This window comes from Bos indicus x Bos taurus, chromosome 15 (genome assembly GCF_003369695.1).
Source record: "Bos indicus x Bos taurus breed Angus x Brahman F1 hybrid chromosome 15, Bos_hybrid_MaternalHap_v2.0, whole genome shotgun sequence".
NCBI lineage: Eukaryota > Metazoa > Chordata > Mammalia > Artiodactyla > Bovidae > Bos > Bos indicus x Bos taurus.
In genome coordinates, this window is record NC_040090.1 from 10,001,478 (window position 1) to 10,027,193 (window position 25,716).

Here is a 25,716-nt window from a genome sequence, read left to right on the forward strand (position 1 = left end):
TTTTCTGCCCAACATTTATCTTTGCCTCGGGATGGAAAAACTGATAGGTAGTTTAAACACTGGTCAGTATTCTTGCCTGGAGAATCCCAGGGATGGCGGAGCCTGGTGGGCTGCCATCTATGGGGTCGCACAGAGTTGGACATGACTAAAGTGACTTAGCAGCAGCAGCTCTGAAGAAATCATTCTGGGTAAGCTGCACACCACAGCTTATTTTCAGTTGCTGATTGTTACCCCAGACTCTTGCCAAACATTTAGTCCTGTGCTGCCTGTAGAGTACCTGCTGCTGAATTCTGTGAAAATCCAGTCCAAGGCAAATGATGGCCAACACACTAATAGCTCTCAGTGAAGATGTCATAAAGATATTCCCAGCTCCTGTCTCCGCTGCCAGAGGCTCAGCATTTCCTGGCTGGAGGCTGGAGGGTGTGTGCATGGAGTTTTTCGGGTCTCTGCCAACTTTACACCATGATGAGGGAGAGAGGATGTTTCCTCAAACTCTGGACAGGAATGCCTCCTGTTCAGTGCCCAGCATGATTGTGGATACCGCCGGAGATATGAACCACAGTGTAAATGATTTGTTGCTGTTGTTTAGTCGCTACATTGTGTCTGGCTCTTGCGACCCCATGGATTGTGGCCTGCCAGGCTCCTCTGTCCATGGCACTTTCCCAAGCCAGAATGGGTTGCCATTCCCTTCTGCAGGGGATCTTCCCAACCCAGGGATCAACGCCAGGCCTCCCGCATTGCAGGAGGATTCTTTACCAGCTGAGCCAGCAGGGAAGAGCAAGAATGCTGGAGTGGGTAGTCTATTCTATCTCCAGGTGATCTTCTGACCCAGGAATCAAACCAGGGTCTGCATTGCAGGTGGATTCTTTACCAGCTGAGCTACCAGGGAAGCCCCTCTTTGTAATTAAATAGTAGCAAATAATATTATTTGTTGACATTTCTTGAGAGGTTCTTTTTTAAAAAACACATTTATTTTTATTGTAACAAAGTTACTTGTACAGTTTTAAAGCTGAAAACTGAGAAACATCTTTCCAGTGAAACAAGAAAAAATTTAAAACAGGAACAAAATTACGATTTTGTTGTAGAGAATGTCAATTGCAAATAAGATACTATAGGTTCTGCTGATTCTCCCATTGAGTGGCAAGGCTCCAGGCATCATTAGAAGAGAATTCTATTTTAACAGTGTCATCTTAAGCTGCAAAGATGTCCATTATCCATCACAATTAAATATGCCAAAGGAGAAGCCATGTCATCAAAGTGCCCACTTAACCCACCCAAACATCTTACGAGCATCTTCCACGTCAAGCACTGCACCAATTTTTTCATGCTTACACCAGTATACTTTTCAGAACAATCTTATAATGTAGGTAATATATATATTATCATATTTCTTGTATATAATATAATACAAAATACTACCAAATAGTCCCATTTTCAAAGGAGAAAACCGAACCATCATGCTTCCTGATGGCACCATGCTGCTTCTGTACAGATGTACAGTAGAATGAAAGCCAAATAGCAAAGGCGTGACTGTTCCCAAACGATACATGGAGCCGTTTCCCAGGACCTTGTAGCTGGTTTCGTTCAGTGATTACAAAACTGAAGGGTTGGTAGCAATATTTCCCAACAGACCCTGGGTTATGGGTCATTCTTAATGGCTTTATCTAGATGGCTTAATCTAGATGGCTTAGCAGATTCCTCTTTAGAGTTACCTACTCTTCAGAACTGGAGAAGGCAATGGCACCCCACTCCAGTATTCTTGCCTGGAAAATCCCATGGACAGAGGAGCCTGGTTGGCTCCATGGGGTCTCGAAGAGTCAGACACGACTGAGCGACTTCACTTTATTTTTTCACTTTCGTGCGTTGGAGAAGGAAATGGCAACCCACTCCAGTGTTCTTGCCTGGAGAATCCCAGGGACGGGGAAGCCTGGTGGGCTACCGTCCATTGGGTCACACAGAGTCGGACACGACTGAAGCGACTTAGCAGCAGCAGCAGTCTCCAGAACTGTGTGAACTCTATTATTTCAAGTGTATGAACTGTGTCTCAGCCTCACTATTTCCTTGGTGAGTAACTTCAGAAAGGTTATTTAAGCCCTTCTGACCTTAGTTTCCTCATCTGTTAGACTGTGTGAAGATTTGCTCATACGTTCACTAATACACTCGTTTAATCAACTAATAATGAGTACTGACTAGAGCCAGCACCATGCTAGATGCGATGGACAAAGTTGTGGTCAAGATAGACCTGATTCCTCCCCTCATGGAGGTAATAGTCTAGCAGGGGAGGTAGACACTTAAAAAACAGATATTACAGTTGTGGTATTTTATATGAGACATGGGGGACCTAACCTAGTCAGTAGTGTCTGCATTGTATGCTGAGTCCTGGGTTGACAGGGAGTTCTGATTTGGATCTTATTCAGCAGGTAGGTCAGCAGTTGGTGCTTGGCTGGTCCAGATTCGTTCCGGCTCCACGTGGTCTCTCATCCTTGAACAAGCTCACTAGGCATGAGTGGTGTCAGGGGAGGTGTATGTAAACACATACAGTTCAGTTCAGTTCAGTTCAGTCACTCAGTCATGTCCGATTATTTGCGACCCCATGAATCGCAGCACGCCAGGCCTCCCTGTCCATCACCAACTCCTGGAGTTCACTCAAACTTACATCCATCGAGTAGGTGATGCCATCCAGCCATCTCATCCTCTGCCATCCCCTTTTCCTCCTGCTCCTAATCCCTCCCAGCATCAGAGTCTTCCAATGAGTCAACTCTTCGCATGAGGTGGCCAAGGTACTGGAGTTTCAGCTTTAGCATCATTCCTTCCAATGAACACCCAGGACTGATCTCCTTTAGAATGCACTGGTTGGATCTCCTTGCAGTCCAAGGGACTCTCAAGAGTCTTCTCCAACACCACAGTTCAAAAGCATCAATTCTTCGGCACTCAGCTTCCTTCACAGTCCAACTCTCGCATCCATACATGACCACAGGAAAAACCATAGCCTTGACTAGACAGACCTTTGTTGGCAAAGTAATGTCTCTGCTTTTCAATATGCTATCCAGGTTGGTTATAACTTTCCTTCCAAAGAGTAAGCATCTTTTAATTTCATGGCTGCAGTCACCATCTGCAGTGATTTTGGAGCCCAAAAAAATAAAGTCTAACACTGTTTCCACTGTTTCCCCATCTATTTCCCATGAAGTGATGGGACCAGATGCCATGATCTTCGTTTTCTGAATGTTGAGCTTTAAGCCAACTTTTTCACGCTCCTCTTTCACTTTCATCAAGAGGCTTTTGAGTTCCTCTTCACTTTCTGCCACAAGGGTGGTGTTATCTGCTTATCTGAGGTTATTGATATTTCTCCCAGCAATCTTGATTCCAGCTTGTGCTTCTTCCAGCCCAGCGTTTCTCATGATGTACTCTGCATAGAAGTTAAATAAGCAGGGTGACAATATACAGCCTTGATGAACTCCTTTTCCTATTTGGAACCAGCCTGTTGTTCCATGTCCAGTTCTAACTGTTGCTTCCTGACCTGCATATAGGTTTCTCAAGAGGCAGGTCAGGTGGTCTGGTATTCCCATCTCTTGAAGAATTTTCCACAGTTTATTGTGATCCACACAGTCAAAGGCTTTGGCATAGTCAATAAAGCAGAAATAGATGTTTTTCTGGAACTCTCTTGCTTTTTCCATGATCCAGCAGATGTTGGCAATTTGATCTCTGGTTCCTCTACCTTTTCTAAAGCCAGCTTGAACATCAGGAAGTTCATGGTTCACATACTGCTGAAGCCTGGCTTGGAGAATTTTGAGCATTACTTTACTAGCATGTGAGATGAGTGCAATTGTGCGGTAGTTTGAGCATTCTTTGGCATTGCCTTTCTTTGGGATTGGAATGAAAACTGACCTTTTCCAGTCCTGTGGCCACTGCTGAGTTTTCCAAATGTGCTGGCATATTGAGTGCAGCACTTTCACAGCATCATCTTTCAGGATTTGAAATAGCTCAACTGGAATTCCATCACCTCCCACTAGCTTTGTTCGTAGTGATGCTTTCTAAGGCCGACTTGACTTCACATTCCAGGATGTCTGGCTCTAGGTCAGTGATCACACCATCGTGATTATCTGGGTTGTGAAGATCTTTTTTTGTACAGTTCTTCTGTGTATTCTTGCCATCTCTTCTTACTATCTTCTGCTTCTGTTAGATCCATACCATTTCTGGCTTTATCGAGCCCATCTTTGCATGAAATATTCCCTTGGTATCTCTAATTTTCTTGAAGAGATCTCTAGTCTTTCCCATTCTGTTGTTTTCCTTTATTTCTTTGCATTGATCGCTGAGGAAGGCTTTCTTATCTCTCCTTGCTATTCTTTGGAACTCTGCAGTCAGATGCTTATATCTTTCCTTTTCTCCTTTGCTTTTCACTTCTCCTCTTTTCACAGCTATTTGTAAGGCCTCCCCAGACAGCTTTTTTGCATTTCTTTTCCATGGGGATGGTCTTGATCCCTGTCTCCTGTACAATGTCACGAACCTCCGTCCATAGTTCATCAGGCACTCTATCTATCAGATCTAGTCCCTTAAATCTATTTCTCACTTCCACTGTATAATCATAAGGGATTTGATTTAGGTCAGAAATATCAATAACCTCAGATATGCAGATGACACCACCCTTATGGCAGAAAGTGAAGAGGAACTCAAAAGCCTCTTGATGAAAGTGAAAGAGGAGCGTGAAAAAGTTGGCTTAAAGCTCAACATTCAGAAAACGAAGATCATGGCATCTGGTCCCATCACTTCATGGGAAATAGATGGGGAAACAGTGGAAACAGTGTTAGACTTTATTTTTCTGGGCTCCAAAATCACTGCAGATGGTGACTGCAGCCATGAAATTAAAAGATGCTTACTCCTTGGAAGGAAAATTATGACAAACCTAGATAGCATATTCAAAAGCAAAGACATTACTTTGCCAACAAAGGTCTGTCTAGTCAAGGCTATGGTTTTTCCTGTGGTCATGTATGGATGTGAGAGTTGGACTGTGAAGAAGGCTGAGTGCCAAAGAATTGATGCTTTTGAACTGTGGTGTTGGAGAAGACTCTTGGGAGTCCCTTGGACTGCAAGGAGATCCAACCAGTCCATTCTGAAGGAGATCAGCCCTGGGATTTCTTTGGAAGGAATGATGCTAAAGCTGAAACTCCAGTACTTTGGCCACCTCATGCGAAGAGTTGACTCATTGGAAAAGACTGATCCTGGGAGGGATTGGGGGCAAGAGGAGAAGGGGATGACAGAGGATGAGATGGCTGGATGGCATCACTGACTCGATGGACGTGAGTCTGAGTGAACTCCGGGAGTTGGTGATGGACAGGGAGGCCTCATGTGCTGCGATTCATGGGGTCGCAAAGAGTCAGACACAACTAAGTGACTGATCTGATCTGATATGATCTGAATGGTCTAGTGGTTTTTCCTACTTTCTTCAATTTAAGTCTGAATTTCACAATAAGGAGTTCATGATCTGAGCCACAGTCAGCTCCCGGTCTTGGTTTTGCTGACTGTATAGAGCTTCTCCATCTTTGGCTGCAAAAATATAATCAATCTAATTTCAGTGTTGACCATCTGGTTATGTCCATGTGTAGAGTCTTCTCCTGTGTTGTTGGAAGAGGGTGCTTGCTATGACCACTGCGTTCTCTTCACAAAACTCTATTAGTCTTTGCCCTGCTTCATTCCATATTCCAAGGCCAAATTTGCCTGTTACTCCAGGTGTTTCTTGACTTCCAACTTTTGCATTCCAGTCCCCTATAATGAAAAGGACATCTTTTTTGGGTGTTAGTTCTAAAAGGTCTTGTAGGTCTTCATAGAACTGTTCAACTTCAGCTTTTTCAGCGTTACTGGTTGGGGCATAGACTTGGGTTACTGTGATATTGAATGGTTTGCCTTGGAAACAAACAGAGATCATTCTGTCGTTTTTGAGATTGCATCCAAGTACTGCATTTCTGACTCTTTTGTTGACCATGATGGCTACTCCAGTTCTTCTAAGGGATTCCTGCCCACAGTAGTAGATATAACGGTCATATGAGTTAAATTCACCCATTCCAGTCCATTTTAGTTCGCTGATTCCTAGAATGTCAGTGTTCACGCTTGTCATCTCCTGTTTGACCACTTCCAATTTGCTTTGATTCATGGACCTAACATTCCAGGTTCCTATGCAATATTCCTAAGCATCGGACCTTGCTTCTATCACCAGTCACATCCACAACTGGGTATTGTTTTTGCTTTGGCTCCGTCCCTTCATTTTTTCTGGAGTTATTTCTTCACTGATCTCCAGTAGCATATAGCAGGTCAGGAGAGGTGGCAGTGAGGAGATACCCCTCGTCCAATGTGAGAAACCCAAGTAAGATGGTAGGTGTTGCGAGAGGGCATCAGAGGGCAGACACACTGAAACCATAATCACAGAAAACTAGTCAATCTAATTACACGGACCACAGCCTTGTCTAACTCAATGAAACTAAGCCATGCTGTGTGGGGCAACCCAAGATGGGCGGTTCATGGTGGAGAGATCTGACAGAATGTGGTCCACTGGAGAAGGGAATGGCAAACCACTTCAGTATTCTTGCCTTGAGAACCCCACGAACAGTATGAAACACACACAAGACCTCTCCAGTCCCAGGTTTCGAACCACTTCTTCATTTATTGGCTAAAGCAAGTTAGCCCAGGTTCAAAGAGTGGGGAAATAGACTTTACCTCTTGATTGGAGTTGTAAAGTCACATCCCAAAGCGTATGGAAAATGGGGGGAAAAGAGTGCTGAAGCATTTTTGCAACCATTCTACCACACTCCATGATGGGGAATATTGGAGAAACAGAAAGTTGCTGCAGGAATAGAGGGTGAGGGAAGCAGTTTTTTGAGATGAGGTAGTGGCTCCAGTGGTAAAGAATCCACCTGCAATGCAGACCTGGGTTTGATCCCTGGGTTGGGAAGATACCCTGGAAGAGGGCATAGCAACCCACTTCAGTATTCTTGCCTGGAGAATCCCCATGGACAGAAGAGCCTGGCGGGCTACAGTCCTTGGGGTTGCAAAGAGTTGGACACGACTGAGGAACTAAGCACAGCACAGAAAGGAGTCAGATTGTGCAGGCCTTGAGAGGCACAACAAACTCTGAACATTAATTTATATATGGTATGAAGTATATGATTAACATTAAATGTTCAAGGGCCCTTCCTCCCTTACTTTCCATCTCATAGAAAACTTTGAAATGATTGTAAAGTCCACATGTTTTAAGAAGGTGAAAGATTTATACAATCTAAAGAGAAACCAGAATATTGGCCCTTTTGTTTCTAGATGTGTCCCAAAGCAGGGACTGTTTTCTTTCAAGTGACTAGGATTCTGGTCAGAAAATAGTCAATAAAAGCTTATTACTGAATAAATTAAAAGTACCTGAAATTATTAAGTTAATGATTAGTGGACTAAGTCCCTTAATGCTTTAGAAATAAATTATCCACTTTGTAGAAGCAAATCCATTATGTAGAGAAGCACAGAAGTTAAATTGATCTGCCTAGGTCTTTTTCCTGGAAAGAACCAGAGATGACAGAGCTTTAAATAGAGTATTCATCCAAGGTTTCACTTATAACTTCCCCATAGGTTGTGTAGTGCTTGCCAGTCACAGTAGGCTTGTCCAATTGTCAAATGCAGCCAACATCTGCACAAGGGTGGATGCATGAATGAAAAAAACATAGTAAGCTATCAGCATGGGGTGTGTTAAAAGTGGTCTTATATTTTTCATCCTTCTAGTACCACTTGCTGGGCAGAAACTACATTTATAAGGTATGAGTCTGCAAGGATTCTTCCAGAGCAGAGCAGTGGCCCGGGGAGATGAGCTAGTCGGTAGAACGTTAGGTAGGAGAATCTGGCTCCATGTGGTGAAAGTACGTAGAGATTGTTTTTAGAAATTAGGTTGGAGATCCTGAGGGATATCTGCTATAAAACACTAATAAAAGATGAAATGCTTTTCAATAAATAAATTAGCCTGTGCAAAAAAAGATTTCTTCTGAGACCAGGTGGAGAAGGCAATGGCAACCCACTCCAGTACTCTCACCTGGAAAATCCCATGGGCAGAGGAGCCTGGTGGGCTGCAGTCCATGGAGTCGCTAAGACTCAGACATAACTGAGCAACTTCACTTTCACTCTTCCTTTCATGCATTGGAGAAGGAAATGGCAACCTACTCCAGTGTTCTTGCCTAGAGAATCCCAGGGACGGCGGAGCCTGGTGGGCTGCCGTCTATGGGGTCGCACAGAGTCAGACACAACTGAAGTGACTTAGCAGCAGCAGCAGCTGAGACCAGGAATAATGTGGGAATCTGAGTCCAGAGAGATGAGTAAGCTGGGACATACACACTCCTGGGTGGCCAACTGCTTGTATATTCCTGGGGAAGGGGGCAGATGGGTTGGGACAGGATGGAGACCAAGCTCAGGAAGGAGAGTTATAGCAGACACCCGCGTAAAGCTGGGACCCAGGAAGGAGTCAATACCAGAAAGGGGTGCAGAAATCTCACAGAGGCCAACAGCAAGAAAACCTTTTTGTCTTGGCATTAACTAAGGGTAGGAAGAACTCTTCCCTGAGAACTCATGGCCACTAGCCTAATTTTCCATGGGTTTAATTGGCAACCCACTGCAGGACTCTTGTCTGGAAAATCCCATGGATGGACAGAGGAGCCTGGTAGGCTACAGTCCATGGGGTAACAGAGAGTTGGACACGACTGAGTGACTTCACTTTTTTCTTTCTGTAAGGATGAATTAATACCATTTGTACAAATTCCCTGTCCCCTCCCCCACACCCAGGAACAGAAACCCAACAGCTGCAAAGCTGAGAATTTTAATATAAAGCAGGTGAAAATCAGTAATGCCCCCATACCTGATGAAAACAAACACAAATCTCCAGGAAAATTTACAATCAATAAGATTCTGAATAATTTCAATAAAGGTCTAATGAAAAACTCACAAGAATGATGAAAAATATGGGAAAAGTCAGCAGAAACAACATCTACAGAAAGTACTGGATTATTGGAACTATAAGAAACACAACATAATGGTGTTTAATATGTTGAAATAAATAAAACAATTAAAGACATAAGTATAGTTGAAACCATAAAAAATTCAAAGCTTTTTTTTTTTTTTAAAGAACCAAATGCAACAATTAAATTTAAAAACTCAGTGAAGTCCCTATTTTTCAGTGGGACATGGTAGTAGCCAGCAGGCACTATTAGAGCAGGAAAAAAAAAATTATAAATAAATTTTCTTTGAAGACCCCGGAGATATTTGGATGCAATGACTAGCTTACCTAAAATTTTAAAGAAAGAGCCCTCCCTAGGTGAGCTGGCTATGTTCTTCCCCTGGGACATTTTCCAAGCATGACAACTGATGACTGGCATTGCCAAAGACAGTGGTATTTCTACAAGGGGAGAGGCTCCAGCAGATCTTTTGACAGCCACTGGGGTGGCGTGATGGCCTGGATGGAGAAGCACTCTCGGATGCATGACCAGTTCCCCTGACAGGGCATCTGCTGAGTACACTGGCTGCACAGAAGGGTAGAAGTCTGGGGTGAAAAGACAAGGTGAAACCTCTCATGGTCTTACTTTGCTTGAGAAGCTAAATTTTCAGAAAGATGAGCCCACAAGAAACACATGCCAGGTTTCCTTCTGCTGACATGTCAAATGCCAGTGGCAATGAGTATAAGGAAAGTGGTAACCTAACCCCAGCTCAGCTCAGGACTCATCTGGGCTGAAGTGATCGGTCTCCATCCTATCTACTAGGTAGGAGGCAAGGCTGCCTAAAGAAAGACAGTGTTGACTTCAGCCTTGGTTCTTTTATATAGAATCTCTGGCATGCAGTATTTAAAAATTGTGGGACATGTGAGGAGGCAGAAAAATGTGACCTCTTCTCAAAAGAAAAAAATAAGTAGATCCACAGATGATCCAAATATAGGACTAAGCAGACAAGGACTTTAAAACAATTATAATATTTATAAAAATAGAGGAAGTGGGCAAAACATGAAAAAGGGAGTATTTAAATAGATGACTAGAAATTAAAGAATCAAATGAACATTCCAGAGGTGAAATGTATTAATACCTGATATTACATGGATTTAACAGCAGAAAGTACCTTCAATATGGTAGGATTAGTGAACTTAAAAGATAGTTGATAGAAAAGAAGCTAAGCAGAAGTAACCTGAACACTCTTACTATATAATCCAGTAATCATGCTCCATGGTATTTACCCCAAATGAGTTGAAAACTTTTGTTCACATAAAACCCTGCACACAGATGGTTATAACAGTTTTATTCATAATTGTCCAAACCAGAAGCAACCAGTATGCCCTTCAATAGGTGAATGGATAAACAAACTGTGGTGCATCTGTACAATGGGATATTATTCAGCAATAAAAAGAATAGAGCTATGAAGCCTTGAAAAGTCATAGAGGAAACTTAAATGCATGTGAAGTGAAAAAAAAAAACAGTCTGAAAAGTCTGTGTACTATAGTGATTCCAACTATAGAATTTTGGAAAAGGCAAAACTATCGAGACAAAGATCATGGATGCAGGGGTCTGGAGGTGGAGGAAAAGGGAGGGATAAATAAGCGGAACATGGGGTTTTTAGGGCAGTGAAACTGTTCTTTATGATACTGTAGTGACGGTCACATCACACACATTGTTAAAAGGTCCGGGAAACCCTAATGTGAATTGTGGACTTTAGTTGATAATCACATGTAACAATATTGGTTCATCAGTTGCAAAAAAACAAACCACACTGATGCAGGATGTTAATAAGAGGGGATATATATATACATATATGTACAATAATACATATAATTTTGGCTGTACTGGGTGGCATGTGGATCTTAATTCCCAGACCAGGGATGGAACCCACACTCCCTGCAGTGAAAGTGTTGAGTCTTAGCCACTGGGCCACCAGGGAAATCTCTCCAGATAACTTTAAATTGCATTGTGCATGCACTGAAAATGTTCAAGAGTAAAGACAATGAAGATAAAGAATGTAAAACTTCCAAACTAGTACAGGAGGAAAAATGAAGTAAAAGAAAAAAAAATTTAGCCAATCAAAAAGTGAGAAAAAAAGAAGCATGAAAGAAACCAAGAGAAGAAAATAACATTATAGAAGTCTTCATGTTTTAAGAATCATAAGTTACACAGGAAATAAACTTGCCTGTAAAAAGAGACTACCAAATTAAAAGAAAACTACCCCCCCCCAACCCAGGTTTATTTTGCTTACAAAACATAAATATGTAGACAGAGGTACCTAATTTGATATCACAGAAAAGAGATTTTAAGGCAAAAGCATTAGCAATAAGGATGTTAGTACACGACCAAAAAGTTCAACCCACCAGAAAGTCAAAATTCTAAAATTTATTCATCGAAAAAGATAGCCTCAAAATGTATAAAATAAAAATGGATAAAACAGGGGAATTTGACAAATTCATTACAGTGAGAGAATTCAAAACACTTCTCTCAATTACTGACAGATCAGGCAGATAAAAGTTAGTAAAGAGATGGAAGATTTGAATACAATTAACAAACAACTTAAAGGACATATATTGAAAAATAACTATTAGAAAATAGACATTCTTCTTAAGCATACTTGGCACATTTAAAGTATTGGCTATACCTAGACACAAGTCTCAAAAACTTCTGAGACTAGGTAATAAGTTTACATTTGTTAGGGATTAGTTTCCTACAGTGTGTAACACACTCAGTGGCTTACATTAAGACTATCTTCTCACAGTTCAGGAGGCCAGAGGTCCAAATTCAGTTACTAATCCAAAGACTGGGCCCTGTATCTTCCAGAACTAGGGGAGAATCTATTCCCAGCTCCTAAGAACACTGGGTGGCCGATGGCACTCCTTGGCTCGTGGCTGCATTATTCTAATCTCGGGGTCACATGCTCGGGGTCACACTACTTTCTCCTCTTCTGGTTGTGTGTGTGCTCAGTCGTGTCCAACTCTGTGACCCCATGGATTACAGCCTGCCAGGCTCGTCTGTCCATGGAATTTTCCAGGCAAGAATACTAGAGTGGGCTGCCATCTCCTACTTCAGTAATCTTTCTCTGCTACTCTCTTATTACGAATATTGTGATTCCATTTAGGGTCCATCTGGATATCCTAAGAAAATCTCATCTCAAGATCCCTAACTTAACCATACCTGCCCCTTTTCCATATAAGGTAACACTTACAGATACAGGGATTAAGACCTGATATCTTTGGGTACCATTCTTTATCATACACTCACTCCTTGGAAGACAAACCTAGACAGCGTATTAAAAAGCAGAGACACCACTTTGCCAACAAATGTCTGTGTAATCAAAAAGTGTTACTTGCTCAGTCCCGCCTGACTCCAGATGTGAGAGTTGGACCACAAAGAAGGCTGAGTGCCGAAGAATTGATGCTTTTGAATTGTGCTGCAGACGACTCTTAAGATTCCCTTGGACAGCAATGAGATCAAACCAGTCAATCCTAAAGGAAATCAACCCTGAATATTCATTGGAAGGACTGACGCTAAAGCTGAAGCTCCAATACTTTAGCCACCTGGTGGGAAGAGCTGACTCACTAGAAAAAGACCCTGATGCTGGGAAAGATTGAAGGCAAAAGGAGAAGGAGGCAGCAGAGGATGGGATGGTTAGACAGCATCACCAGCTCAATGGACATGATTTGAGCAAACTCCGGGAGTAGTGGAAGACACAGGAGCCTGGCGTGCTGCAGTCCATGGGGTCACAATGAACTGGACATGCCTTAACATATATATATATGTTGAAGCTATACAGGCTGGATTCTTATGCTAGGCTGGATTCTGAGCAGTTTAAAATATTAATTTGTGCTCAAAACAATCTATGAGCTAGGCACTATTATTCCCATTTTTCAGAACACAAAACTGAAGTGGAGAAAGGTTAAAACTATGTCATATTCACATGTTCTTTGATTACAGTGCAATTATTTAGAAATCAACAACAAAAGATTTAACTTTTTATTTTGAAATAACTTGAGATTTACAGAAAATTTGCAAAATAGCACAAAGAATTTCCATTTGCCTTTTGCTTAGATTCTCTAAATGTTAACATACTAATGCATTTGCTTTATCATTTTCTGTATACATATTTTTTCTGAATCTTTTTCGATTAAGTTGCATATATAATGTCCCATTATCCATAGATGCTCTAGTGTGTATTTTCTAAAAAGCAAGAACTTTTTCTTAAGTAACCATAGTACAATGATCAAACTCAGGAAATTAACATTGATATAATGCTATTATCTAATCTTCAGACTACTCAAATCTCACAAATTGTCTCAAAATTATCCTTTGTAGAAGAAAAAAAAATTTTTTTTTCAACCAGAATCCAACCCAAGATCATGTCTTTTGCATGTTTCTTTTGTCTTCTTTAATCTGAAAGTTTTGACAAGTATAAGGTGGCAAAGTATAAGAAAGGCAAAGTGTTTTTTGTAAAGCTAAATTTATTCAATTTAAATGACTATTTTTTATTCTGAGATTATGCTCTTCCTATTTTAAGGGTACTAAAGTTTCTTTACTTCTATATGATGATGCCAGTGGCAGATGGTGATTTGGGTTTTTCTGGGTTTTTTTTTCTTTCCAATGTCCTTGGCTGGCAAGTTTAAAAGCTAGAAACACTTTTAAATATGCCAATTAAAATGGCTGTTTGTTTTGTTTTGTTTTGCAAATTTCCTGGTGCTTAAAACTCAGAATCTGGGAACCACAGCCTAGGTAAAGATCCGCCTTCTTGCATATTCCACAACACTGAATTAATTTCTTAGCAAGTTCTCCAAACAAGTTAGGTATGTAACAGGATAAAAGTCTTAATATATATTAAACCAGTGCAAAAATGGCCTTAATTTCAAGCACCAAAGAAATACATTTTCAATCAACATCACAGTTATATCATCTTTCATTACAACTAATTGTATCAGTACCTATAGGGTAGCTATTTAAAAGTGTAATACCACTTCCCTAATATCATCACTGCCCTAGGAGTGGCCTGGTGTCATTCACGTGAGCGGTATTGGTGCGGTGCAGAAACAAAGATCCTGGGGTCCAAGAAGGCCACCTTCCTGGGTCAGGGTTTTAGCAGCACTGGAAGGCCTGCCCATTGGTGTACATTTTGACCTGTTTACCTTTAGAAATCATACCACAGAGCACTCAGTGTTTACATACATTTAAACTGAGAAGACGTCTGTATTAGAGGAAAGCATATTTTAGTGGGCATCATGTGTCAAAAATAACTCCATTATTTTTACGTCATTAGCTACCCTTGTGAAAGGAAAGTTCTACATAAATGTACAAATATACTTTTAGAAAACCTTACAGTGTGCTCTGCAGATTGCATGTGTCTTCCCATATCAATGAATCCCCACTCCCTTAAAAAGTTAAAAACAAAACCAAAAAAAAAAGTAGCTGGGCATTTTAAAAAAAGTACATTTCAGCGCAAATACAAGAATCATCATCACCGGCATTTTCGACCAGATGAAACTGTTTAGCCTTATGTCTGACTCTTTATCATTCACTGATTTGCTATAATCATGTTCCTTCTATTAATAGTAAGCAGTTCTTGCTAATGTTAGTTCTATATCCATTTGATATGAGCATTTATGTTAAACTTCAAAATAACTCCCGGTGGCATCCAGAACATATGTCAGGAACTTCTGAAAGCAACCTCTGTTTTCCTCCTAATTATGACAACATTTAGCTTTATCAGTAACTGTGAATAAGCATGACAACTGAAGATTTGGAACTGGTGGGTGCCTTGCAGCAGACACGCTTAGGCTGGCGCATCTGCCGAGTTCCTTGAAGGTGTTACCATGCTCAGTTCTTCTTCATTTTTTTAAAATAGCGAGCCCGGAGGGATTTGTTCACATTCATGACTATTTTAAAATACAACCAGGAAGGCAGGAGTGAGGTTACTGAGGCCTAGGGAAAGAAACGAAGAGATATGCAATTAAGGCCTGCAATCTGAATTCATTCGACATATAGGATCTTATGTCTTACTATATTACTATTTTATTTATAGATAGATTTAAGAGTTCTTGGATGTACAGTGGAGAACATGGAGGCCTTGCTAGTAAGTCTAAACAATGTATATATGCTAATGTATCACATACTAATTTTGTGACTCGAAGGGAAAGAAAACCCCAAACCAAAGTACTAATTTGGGACTTAAAAATCGACATACCATAAGATAATGGATGAAGTATCCACTGGTCCGGGATTGCACGCCAATGGTTTTAATGGCACACTTCACAAACTTCTCCGAAGAGGGCTTATCCAAAGTTGGCTTTCCGATTTTAGCCAGTTTGGTTGCAACAAAGAAGGGCAGGACACTCTAGAAAGGCAATATACCCCACAAAAAACATGCCATTGGTTAGCAAGGCCATAAACTCAGAATTCACTGTGATGCTTGATTGCTCTTAACAGCAGAAACATTCTGAAAAAGTATAACATTTGTATCTTTAGAGAGAGACAGAAGAAAAAAAGAAGCAGCTATCTAAAGCTACCTTGATAGAAGAAATGACTGCATAAAACAAGTTTAAAAAACAAAACAAAACAAAATCTATCACTTCCCTGGTGGCGCAGTGGATAAGGATCCACCTGCCAATGCAGCGGACACAGAAAGCTACAGAGCAACGAAGCCCGTGAACCATAACTACTGAGTCTGCACGGTAGAGCCTGGGAGCTGCAACTACCAGCCCACACGCTGTGACCGCTGAAGTCCAAGCGCCTAGAGCCTGTGCTCCACGAGAGGAGCCACAGCAGTGAGAAGCCTGGATGCTGCAATGAAGAGGAGCCCCTGCTCACCGCAAGTAGAGAAAGCCCGAGCGTGGCAATGAAGACCTAGCACAAATAAATAAATAAAACAAATATCAAAAAAAACAAAAAGCCTTCCCTAAAAAAAAGAAAAATTTCTTCATTGCCGTGCGCATCCACATCCACGGGGTCACAAAGAGGCGGATGCGACCGAGCGACTGAACTGAACTGACCGATCAATACAACAGAGTTCGAGACTAGAGAAAGTTAAAAAATAAGCAGAAACACACTTTTTTGGGTCTTTAAAAAGAATCATTATACAAATCTAGAGCAGAGATTTGGAATAGGATGCTTTCTACTCTGATTAAACAGCATGGTTACAGAACCACCACACAGGAGGTTTTTGACATTTTATGCCCCTATAGAGATAATATTAACTTTCTCCCTACTTTAAGCTTGTTCTATCAGCTTTGGCCCATCTAAAATAAAAAGACATTTCACACTCTCAGCTTTGGGCTACCCACTTTTCTCCCCTAGTTTCTTACCATTCTGCTTCTGAGTTTTATGAACTTTGCTGTTGATGAGCTAGGACCACCATCTGTCTTTGTGTTTTTCCTTTTTGCTTTGTTGTGGGGGAGACAGGATAACATTATGGAAACAGCTCGGGCAACTAATAGACACTTGACAGCACTAGTGTGGGATGACAAACCTGGACGTTACCTTTCAGGAGAATTAATTTTTTATTACTATTCATTATTTAGGGGAATTCGTTCTTTCTGATGCTTGCTATATTTTAGATATGCTTCAACACAGAACGCAAGGAAACCCTACTACAATGACTCTTGAGTCATGACACAAGAGGTCCCTTCTATACTTTGAAATTACTTGGGCATGCTTGTATACCAAGGAGTGAATGTACTCTCTTTATCTGAAATGTGTGAAAGGAAAGGGTATGAATTGCAATGAAACTTCTATTAAGGAAGGGGATCTATTTCAGCACATGGTGGTCAAAATCAAAAACGTCATTACTAAAGGCAGAGACAAAACTGAAATGTGCTCCCGTCTCGAGATCTTCTTCCTGCTAAGAGCGGGGAGTCCCCATATCTGTCTTTTGTTATTTTTTCGTCACTCCCAAGTATGAGTCACCCTCCTTAACAGGTGACCCGAAACTGCAACCCACCTAACAGAACCGTGAAGCCAAGGGCCTAACCACTGTCCTTCTCCAGCTTTTTCTTACTCCCTGCCATCACAAACCTGACACTGAGCAAACTAACTTCCCAAAGTGCTTCAGTACCTGGGCCAACTCTGACCAGGTGACTTTTTGGTGTTTGACAGTTTGTTTACTGGAATTCGGTTTCCTTGGTGGCTCAGATGGTAAAGAATCCGCTTGCAGTGCAGGAGGCCTAGGTTCGATCCCTGGATCGGGAAGACCCCCTGGAGAAGGGAATGGCTACCCACTGCAGTATTCTTGCCTGGAGAATTCCATGGACAGAGGAGCCTGGTGCACCATAGTCCATGGGGTCACAAAGAGTCGGACACAACTGAGTGATTAACACACACACTTACTGAAATTATTACTTTACACTTATTCTTCACTTAAAAAGCATTTTTTGGGGGGTCAAACAGATCCTTATTTTTAACACCATGTTGCTAGAAGGATCCAGTATATGACAGTACAAACCAAAGAGAGATCTCAGGCTAACACACCGTATGAAATGCAGAGCTCAGGAGGCTCTGACAATGGGTAGGGAAAGAAAGCTTGTTCATCAAGCTGAGCAGCAAACAGCAGCGAGAATGTATGCATGTACTCTGACTCAATAATGAAGAACCTCAAGCAAATGCCGTCACACCTCTGTGCCTTGGGTTTCTTGGTTACAAAAAAGGAAAGATTAAAAAACAAAAACAAAAAACCTTTCTCATATACAGATCACAAACCTATCAAGAGTGAAGTTTCGAGCCTCTCAGTATAAAGGTGGTCCACTAATGATACGTTCCAATTACATTATCCTATTCTAATCCTCCTGGCCTCCCTCCTCTTGGGGCAGCGTAAATAAGACTGTTCTGATCTTAAATTAAGTCGCACTGCCTGGGTGAACCACTTGATGGTGCCAAATGTTAACTCATCGTCCAGTTACAGCTCCAGCTTGTCTGGAGGAGGTCCTGGCTCTGGAGGTGGGGACAAGAGACACACATTCTACTCTGGGAAGGGTATTTATTTCTACAAAGGTTTAAAATGGAAGCAGTTCACATGGCCTAGCAGAGGATGGAAAGGATTCGGAGATGGGAGTTTGTCAGGTAAACGAATAAGTGAAGAACATTTTGGGTAATGGAAACAGCAGGAGCAAAGAAAAGGAGACACAGGGCGCAGGACGTTCTCAGGGACCTGCAACAATTCACTACGTCCACACAGGGAAAGGCACGAAGTGGTGGCAGGAGGAAGGCTAAAGAGTACAGCAAACGAAGTCCAGTCACCGATGGTATGGATTTCCAGAGCGGAAGTTCTGTGATGGCACGGTCTTATTCACCATTATATGCTTAGCCACTGCCAGTGCCGCACATGTGTTAAGAGTGCCAAGAATATCTACTGAATGAATCAGCAGCAGAGCTCTCGGGACAGCCCTGAATATACTACTGGGGTCCCTTTCTACTGCTGCAGTCCAGAAAATTAATGACACCAGAAAGCTGACAACATGATATGAGATTTTAAACCACAACTTTAGATATTCTGACACTTAAGATTATCTATCTATCTATCTAAACAAAAGCAAACGTATAGCTTTTGCTATAGCTCACCTAGAGTTTCTAAAGCAGTATTTCAAATCACATAACAGTTTCCCTGGTGGCTCAGATGGTAAAGAATCTGCCTGCAATGCGGGAGACCTGGGTTTGATCCCTGGTTTAGGAAGATCCCCTGGAGGAGATCATGGGAGTCCACTCCAGTATTCTTGCCTGGGGAATTCCATGGACAGAGGAGCCTGGCGGGCTTTAGTCCACGGGGTCCCAAAGAATCGGACACAACAGAGTGACTAAGCATAGGACAGTATAAGGAAATACCTAAAGGAAGTCAACCCTGACTATTCACTGGAAGGACTGATGCTGAAGCTGAAGCTCCAATACTTTGGCCACCTGATGAGAAAAGCTGACTCACTGGAAAAAAACCCTGATGCTGGGAAAGATTGAAGGTAGGAGGAGAAGGGGATGACAGAGGATGAGCTGGATGGATGGCATCACTGGCTCAATGGGCATGAGTTTGAGTAAACTCCAGGAGATAGTGAAGGATGAAGGACAGGGAAGCCTGGCGTGCTGCAGTCCACAGGGTCGCAAAGAGTTGGACATGACTTAGTGACTGAACAACTACAAGGAAATATCTTATAGGTCAAAATGTCATCTAAACAGTTAAACTAAAACCCAATAAATGATCATTAATCCACCTTTCCTGTCTTTCCTGTCTATGCAAGGAAACATTATAGTGAACAGGTCAAGAAGATACCCATACTTTCATAGGAAGTATTTTGGGCAGAACACAACAAATTTTAAAAGTTGCTTAAGCTCAACAATTTGCTGTGATAAATACAGTCAGCCTGGAAACAGCTTGACCCTTGACAGCTATAGATGCAGGCACATGCCCTGGTCTTTACACCAAAAATCATTAACTAGGCCATAAAGCAAAACTGTTGATGTTTCACCCTTGCATCAGCCTATTTAAAAAAAAAAAAATCCCTGGAGATAAATTTTATATCCTTTTACCTCACCCATTGAGTAGCCTGCTGAGGTATCTGGTCTTTAGGGAACAGCTTAGGGGGGGCCCTCGATTCAGAACTGGAAGTTTAAATACAACTTAATGTCATAGAATAGGAGAAAGATGGATGACCAGCTCTGCACGGCAAGTGTTCAAGAATCAAACACCAAACCTTCTAACTTCACAAGGTAGTGATCTTTCATGTCGTCATCTATGTCCCGAACATGCCTTCTCAAATTTAAAGATGATTACAACAACCCCCAACTATGCTTTGGGAAACAAGGATCCAGAGAACACCAGGCTCCAGTCTGTTTGTACAATATGGAATTCTCAATATGGGGTCTGATCTGTCTTTTATGAGCATTACGTTTACCAGGGAAGTCGGCACACATTCTCAAGGCAGAGGCTGCAGCTCCTAGGAGGCGTTTCAGGGAATCTCTTCCCTTAAGTCTGTATACTCATCCTCCATCGCAGGTCTGATATCCTCCAGAAAATCTGAATGATCACATACCTAGATCCTAGTTTTGGAAAGGAAAGTGAAGTCGCTCGGTCGTGTCTGACTCTTTGCAATTCCATGGACTGCAGCCTGCCAGGCTCCTCTGTCCATGGGATTCTCCAGGCAAGTATACTGGAGTGGGTTGCAATTTCCTTCTCCAGGGGATCTTCCTGACCGAGGGATCGAACCCAGGTCTCCCGCATTGCAGGCAGACTCTTTGCTGTCTGAGATTGGGCTATTTCACTTGCAGACCATGAGATAAGCATTTTCACCAAAGGGCCCTTGATTATCTCATTGGCAGAAACAAATCCTTGGACTTTCTAGAAAATGTTAGGAAAAAGGAATCATTCTGATGGTGCAGAGATCCCTGATTCCACGCCAATGAGCAAAGGCCCCACAGTAACATTAGCTACAAAGGACCTAAGCACAAAAGAAAGGAGTTGAAGTGTTGTGCTCTGCACAAAGATGATCCTTGATCAACACTGGCTGGCTGATAATCTTACAAATGACCTACTTCCATATATGTGGAATTTGTACATTAAAATGCAGAGAACCAAAGGACAAACAGTGTAATCTCACCCAAAAAAAGCATGTATTCAACAACAAGCGCTTCCTAAGCACCTACTAGAACACTGATTTAGGCCCTCGGAATTCAGTTATGAACAAAGACAGAATCCCTGACCTTACTGAGCTTACATCTTAGTTGGGGGAAGGCCTGGTGCGTAGAATCCACAAACAGACGGTAAAAGAATGTCTAAGACTGGCAAGTGAGGATAAAAAAGGAAGAAGGGAAATAAACCTGAGTGAAGGATGGAGGTGATGGGGCTGTTACTGCAGGTGATCAAGAAGGGCCCTCTGTGATATGGTAACATATATGTGATCATATCACATATAAACAAAGATTACAATGAAGGGAGAGAGCGAGCCAAAAGGATACCTGGATAAAGAGCCCTAGACTGGAAGAACAGCAAGTGCAAAGGTCCTGAGTGTGCTTGGAGTGTCTGAGGAACTGCAAGGAGGTTATACAGAAATAGCAGGGGTGGGGGCAAGCTAATGTGAAATGCTTGCAATCAGAACAAGGTAGGTCATAAGAACTCATGATTTTACTCTGAAAGAGATGAAAAACCACAGGACAATTTTGAGCAGAGGAGTACAACGACCTGGATTATGCTTTGAACAGATCACTCTGCAGGAGCGGACTGTGGGGCTGGCAGGGGAGGGAGTGGGGAGGCCACACAGGAAGAGACTGCAAAAGGCCCAGCCAAGAGGTCATGGCGGCTCCGGCTAGCAGCAGGGGTGGGTCATGAGAAGTGGTCAGGTAGTGGACGTGTTTACAGGATCAACTCAAGTCAGGAGGATTTCCTGATGGATGGAATTTCGGGTGTAAAAGAGAGAATAAGCTAGATACAAGGGGCAGAACATCAGCTCTGAAATCAATAGACCTGGATTCAAATTCCACTTGATCACTTACTAGTCGTGAGATTTTGAGCAAAATATTGAGCTTTTTTTTTGAGGTTTCTTTCTTGGGGTATACAGCATCTTCCTTATTGCATTATTACAAGGATTAAATAAAACATTGTCAGTTAGAAAGTGTGGGACTTGAACTCTCGTATGTATTAGCAATTATTTTCCAAGTTTTCTAATATTTATATTTTTCATAATGGATTTAGAAAGAAAAACTTAGCTAACATTTAATATCCTGTAAGAGGTATAAGAACACCATTTGCTATAGAAAAATGACTCTGATAACCACCTGGATATCTGAGTCCTTTATGGATACAGATTTAATGTGTTTAAAGAAGGGCTTCCCTGGTGACTCAGGCAGTAAAGACTCTGTCTACAATGTGGGAGACCTGGGTTCAATTCCTGGGTCAGGAAGATCCTCTGGAGAAGGGAATGGCATCCCACTCCAGTATTCTTGCCTGGAGAATTCCATGGACAGAGGAACCTGGCAGGCTACAGTTCATGGTGTCGCAAAGAGTTGGACACAACTGAGCGACTAACACTATCACTAAAGGACACTTTGGGTTTTTAGTTCTTGTGGTGCAACGTTACTAAAAAGGCCAAGGAAAAACAGCCATGATCACTGACAAAAATAAGGATTCACCTAGTTGGAAGGGGTCTGCGTCCAAAGATCCCAACGGGACTAATTTTATTATTCTTAAAGATATTTCTCAAAGTTGGTACAGTTGACCAGATATACCTATCTCCTGTGAGAATCTTTCTGCTGCTTCATTGTTCTCTGTATTTAGACTCCATTTGCACTAAAGACATACACCATTGCCTTCTTTTATTGTCATTGGCAATTAACAAGAAGAATGTATGAGGACTTACATTTTCATTCCCAACACCTATTTCTCCACGTTGAGCTTTCTAGCTCGTTGAAGCCTCGTAGATCTGTCTGATTACGCTAAGCAATAAAATGCTTTAACAAAATATACACAAAGAATATCTTCTTTCATTAACAAAATAAACTGGAACCTTGTTTGCTCCCTCACTTCAATTTGTCTGACTTGTTTTCTAAATTTATTCTAAAAACTATGTTTTTTAAAGAATTAGCAAAATTGCCAACTCTCATCACCGAGGAGAAACAAAGAACTGGAAGGCAGGATTCTAAGAGAATGGAGCCCTGAGATTTTCTCCATTATTATAAGTTCACATTTAAATGGAGCATTCTTTTGTAATTTCGTGCTAAGTGCGACAAGCCCCCCCTTCGTTTTTAGGCCAGACCGGCTGAAACCTACACCTACCTTCTTCGGGTCTGGATGGTCTCCACCTGCATCCTCACCTTTCCTCTGGTAAAGAGTCAGGTAAACTAAACCTGGGCTTCCCTGGTGGCTCAGATGGTAAAGAATCCGCCTGCAGTGAGGGAGACCCTGGTTCGATCCTTGGGTCGGGAAGATTCCCCTGGAGAAGGGAATGGCAACCCACTCCAGTATTCTTGGCTGGGAAATCCCATGGACAGAGGAAACTATAGGATCGCAAAGAGTCGGACGTGACTGAGCAACTGACTTTCCCTTTCAAACTAAACCTAATGGGTGGCTTCAGTTAGCAAATGATCCCCGTGTTGAGAACATTTCCAGAGACCTGGCTTTCCAGCTCCAAGCAAGAAGACTATGGTGCAGGATAACACCCCAGGGAGAAGCACGGGGGCCTGGCAGAAAGAGCACAGACCTAGGCGTTACTCAAACCCATGCGACCAATCCGGAGGGGGAAATTCCTAAATTCCCTATACCTCCCCCATGCCCCCAACACAGCATCCTCCTTTAGAGTCTTCATAGAATGGACAACTATGTGAAACCATCTCATTCATGTGTGTGTTTGCTTGCTTATTGTCTGTCTCCTTCCCACTAAATATAAACTCTGCCACAGCAGGGACTCCATCTGTCTTTTTGCCATGGCAGCCCCACCTCCCCAGCAGTTCCCTCTCAGTATTTTGAGAGTAATATTATGAGAAAGAGTTCCCTGATGGCCTAATGGTTAGGATTTGGGGCTTTCACTGCCATGGCCCGGGTTCAGTTTCTGGTCGGGGAATTCAGATCCCATAAGCCACGCAGCTCAGCCAAGATGAGAGATACTATGAGATCAAAAATTAGAACGCAGGTGGTAGGTTAGATAAGAATACTACATCAATGTTAATGGTAAAGTTGGTAACTGTATTGTGATTAGTTATTAAGGGTATCCTTATTCTTTGAAAATACATTGAAGGATCTGGAGGTAAAGAAACATGATACATGCAGCTCACCTCTCAATGATAAAACAAATGGAACAAAATATTAACCACAAGTGAATCTGCATAAAGAATACTGGGGTGTTCTTTGTACTATTCTTACAAGCTTTCTACAGATTTGAAATTACTTCCAAGGTGAAAAACACACACACAAGAAAGCCTGTGAAAGTTTTACAGAATAAGTGTTCAAGAAGTACAGTTTAAGGATGTCATCTTAGTTTCAGCTCTTTCTTACTTGCTTGGCGTTAAGAGATGGAGCCTGGTACTGGGGCCCACCAACTGGCCAGTTAGATCACTTATGACTTTGTCCTCTGAAAGAGTTAAGTATAATTTTGACTGGGATTTAGTTATAGGGTAATAATGAGAACAGATCATTCTTACTGACAGAGCAACTTTCAATGAGATTTACAAGAATGTATTTCTTAGCCTCTATTCTAACGTCAACAGAGTCAAAATGCACCTCTAAGATGTTTCTTATCACTTGTTGTTGCTATTGTTTGTGTTTCCAGGAAATGCTTTGCCAAATCTATTGGCAAATCTGAATTCATGAAGGAAATGTTAAATGCTCTTACAAAATTATAGGAAAGAAGTTGAAGGAAAGATGAGGAGAGCAAAGCAAAGAAAAAAAAATATAACAAAGGAATGAATAGAAAACAATTCAGAATCTGAAAAACATTCTCTCTCCCTCTCTCCAAAGAGCAATCTGTCATATTTCCACGTGGACACAGACCTAGAAAGCGAACTTGTCTTCTAAAGATTAGAAGAAATGGAAATGTGACATCATAGCATTAGCCTGGAAACCCTCTAGATAGAGAATTTGAAAATTCAAGACCAGAGGCCTATGTGAGCAACAGAAGAAGCTCAAAAGGCCTTAAAAACAGAGGACCGTGTATCACCACACATAGCCATGCACAGCCAGGGTCCTGCATGAGGCCAGCAGAAGGCAGCTCTCTGGTGTGCACCACACTACAGGTGCCATAACAGAGACAGACAGGATAAAAAGCCCCAGTACACTGGATACAGTGTATCCAAGAAAACACTGGTTGGGAGGGGATAGGGGGAGTTTGGGGCCAGAGAGTATCAGACACAGATATGTAATAAGAAATGAGAGAGGGGCTTCCCTGGTGGCTCAGGGGTAAAGACTCCACCTGCCAATGCAGGAGACACAGGTTCCACCCGCGGACCGGGAAGGTCCTGCATGCCGCCGAGCAACTAAGCCCATGCACCGCAACGATACAGCCTGTGCTCCAGCGCCCAGGAGCTGCACCGACTGAGCCCATGGGCTGCAATTACTGGAGTGCGAATGCTCTAGAGCCCATGTTCCGCAGCGAGAGAGCAGCCCCTGCTCACCACAGCGAGAGAGAAGCCCGCACATCAGCAGAGACCCAGGACAGCCAAATAAATCCATTTTTCAAAAAAGAAAGAAAGAAGACAGCAAAAGGTTTCCCAGGTGAAGTGAGGCCGAAGCCCTGAAAGATGGGCAGGGAGAAGGTGTGAAGAGGAGACTGGCAGAGGAGTGGGGGTGAGGGCGTGCCGGCAGCGGAGGAGCCAGTCACGGGCACCGCTGAGCGCACAGCACATGACAGACGTGACAGGGTCCGCTCTGGCTGGAATTCAGGGTGGGATGATGGAGCGGTCAGAGGCGATGGCCTCATGGGGTCTGAATCCAACCCTGAACTTGATGGGCAGCCACCGGAGGACTCTGAAGGAAGGCTACACATCCCGGTTGTTTTGAATCAGATCACCCAGGAAACGGGACGTGGGAAGGAGTGGAAGGGCAACCAGCTGATGAATACTCCTCACCTGAAAGACTGCCCAGACCACACACCACCAGAGAAAAACCAATACTCTGTAACGGAGCTGCATTTAGACCGGATTTTTTTTTCTTATCCCTTCGGTCAGAGTTAACATGAGAGTCTCTTCTACTTCAGCATTCTGATGTGTTCATGCAGAAATGACTACTTTTCCTCACAAA

General features: G+C 42.3%; 1 protein-coding gene across 1 annotated transcript in view; it reads right to left on the reverse strand.

Moving 5' to 3' along the window:
- Window positions 1-11,363: 11,363 nt before the first annotated feature.
- HSD17B12 (hydroxysteroid 17-beta dehydrogenase 12) overlaps window positions 11,364-25,716 on the reverse strand; it is a 179,042-nt gene continuing 164,689 nt past the window's right edge. The window contains exons 10-11 of the mRNA XM_027562615.1: window positions 15,205-15,354; window positions 11,364-14,942 (exon numbers count right to left, since the gene is read on the reverse strand). Of these exons, the coding sequence (XP_027418416.1) occupies window positions 14,838-14,942; window positions 15,205-15,354 (255 nt within the window). The 3' untranslated portion in view covers window positions 11,364-14,837. The remainder of the gene's footprint in view (window positions 14,943-15,204; window positions 15,355-25,716) is intronic.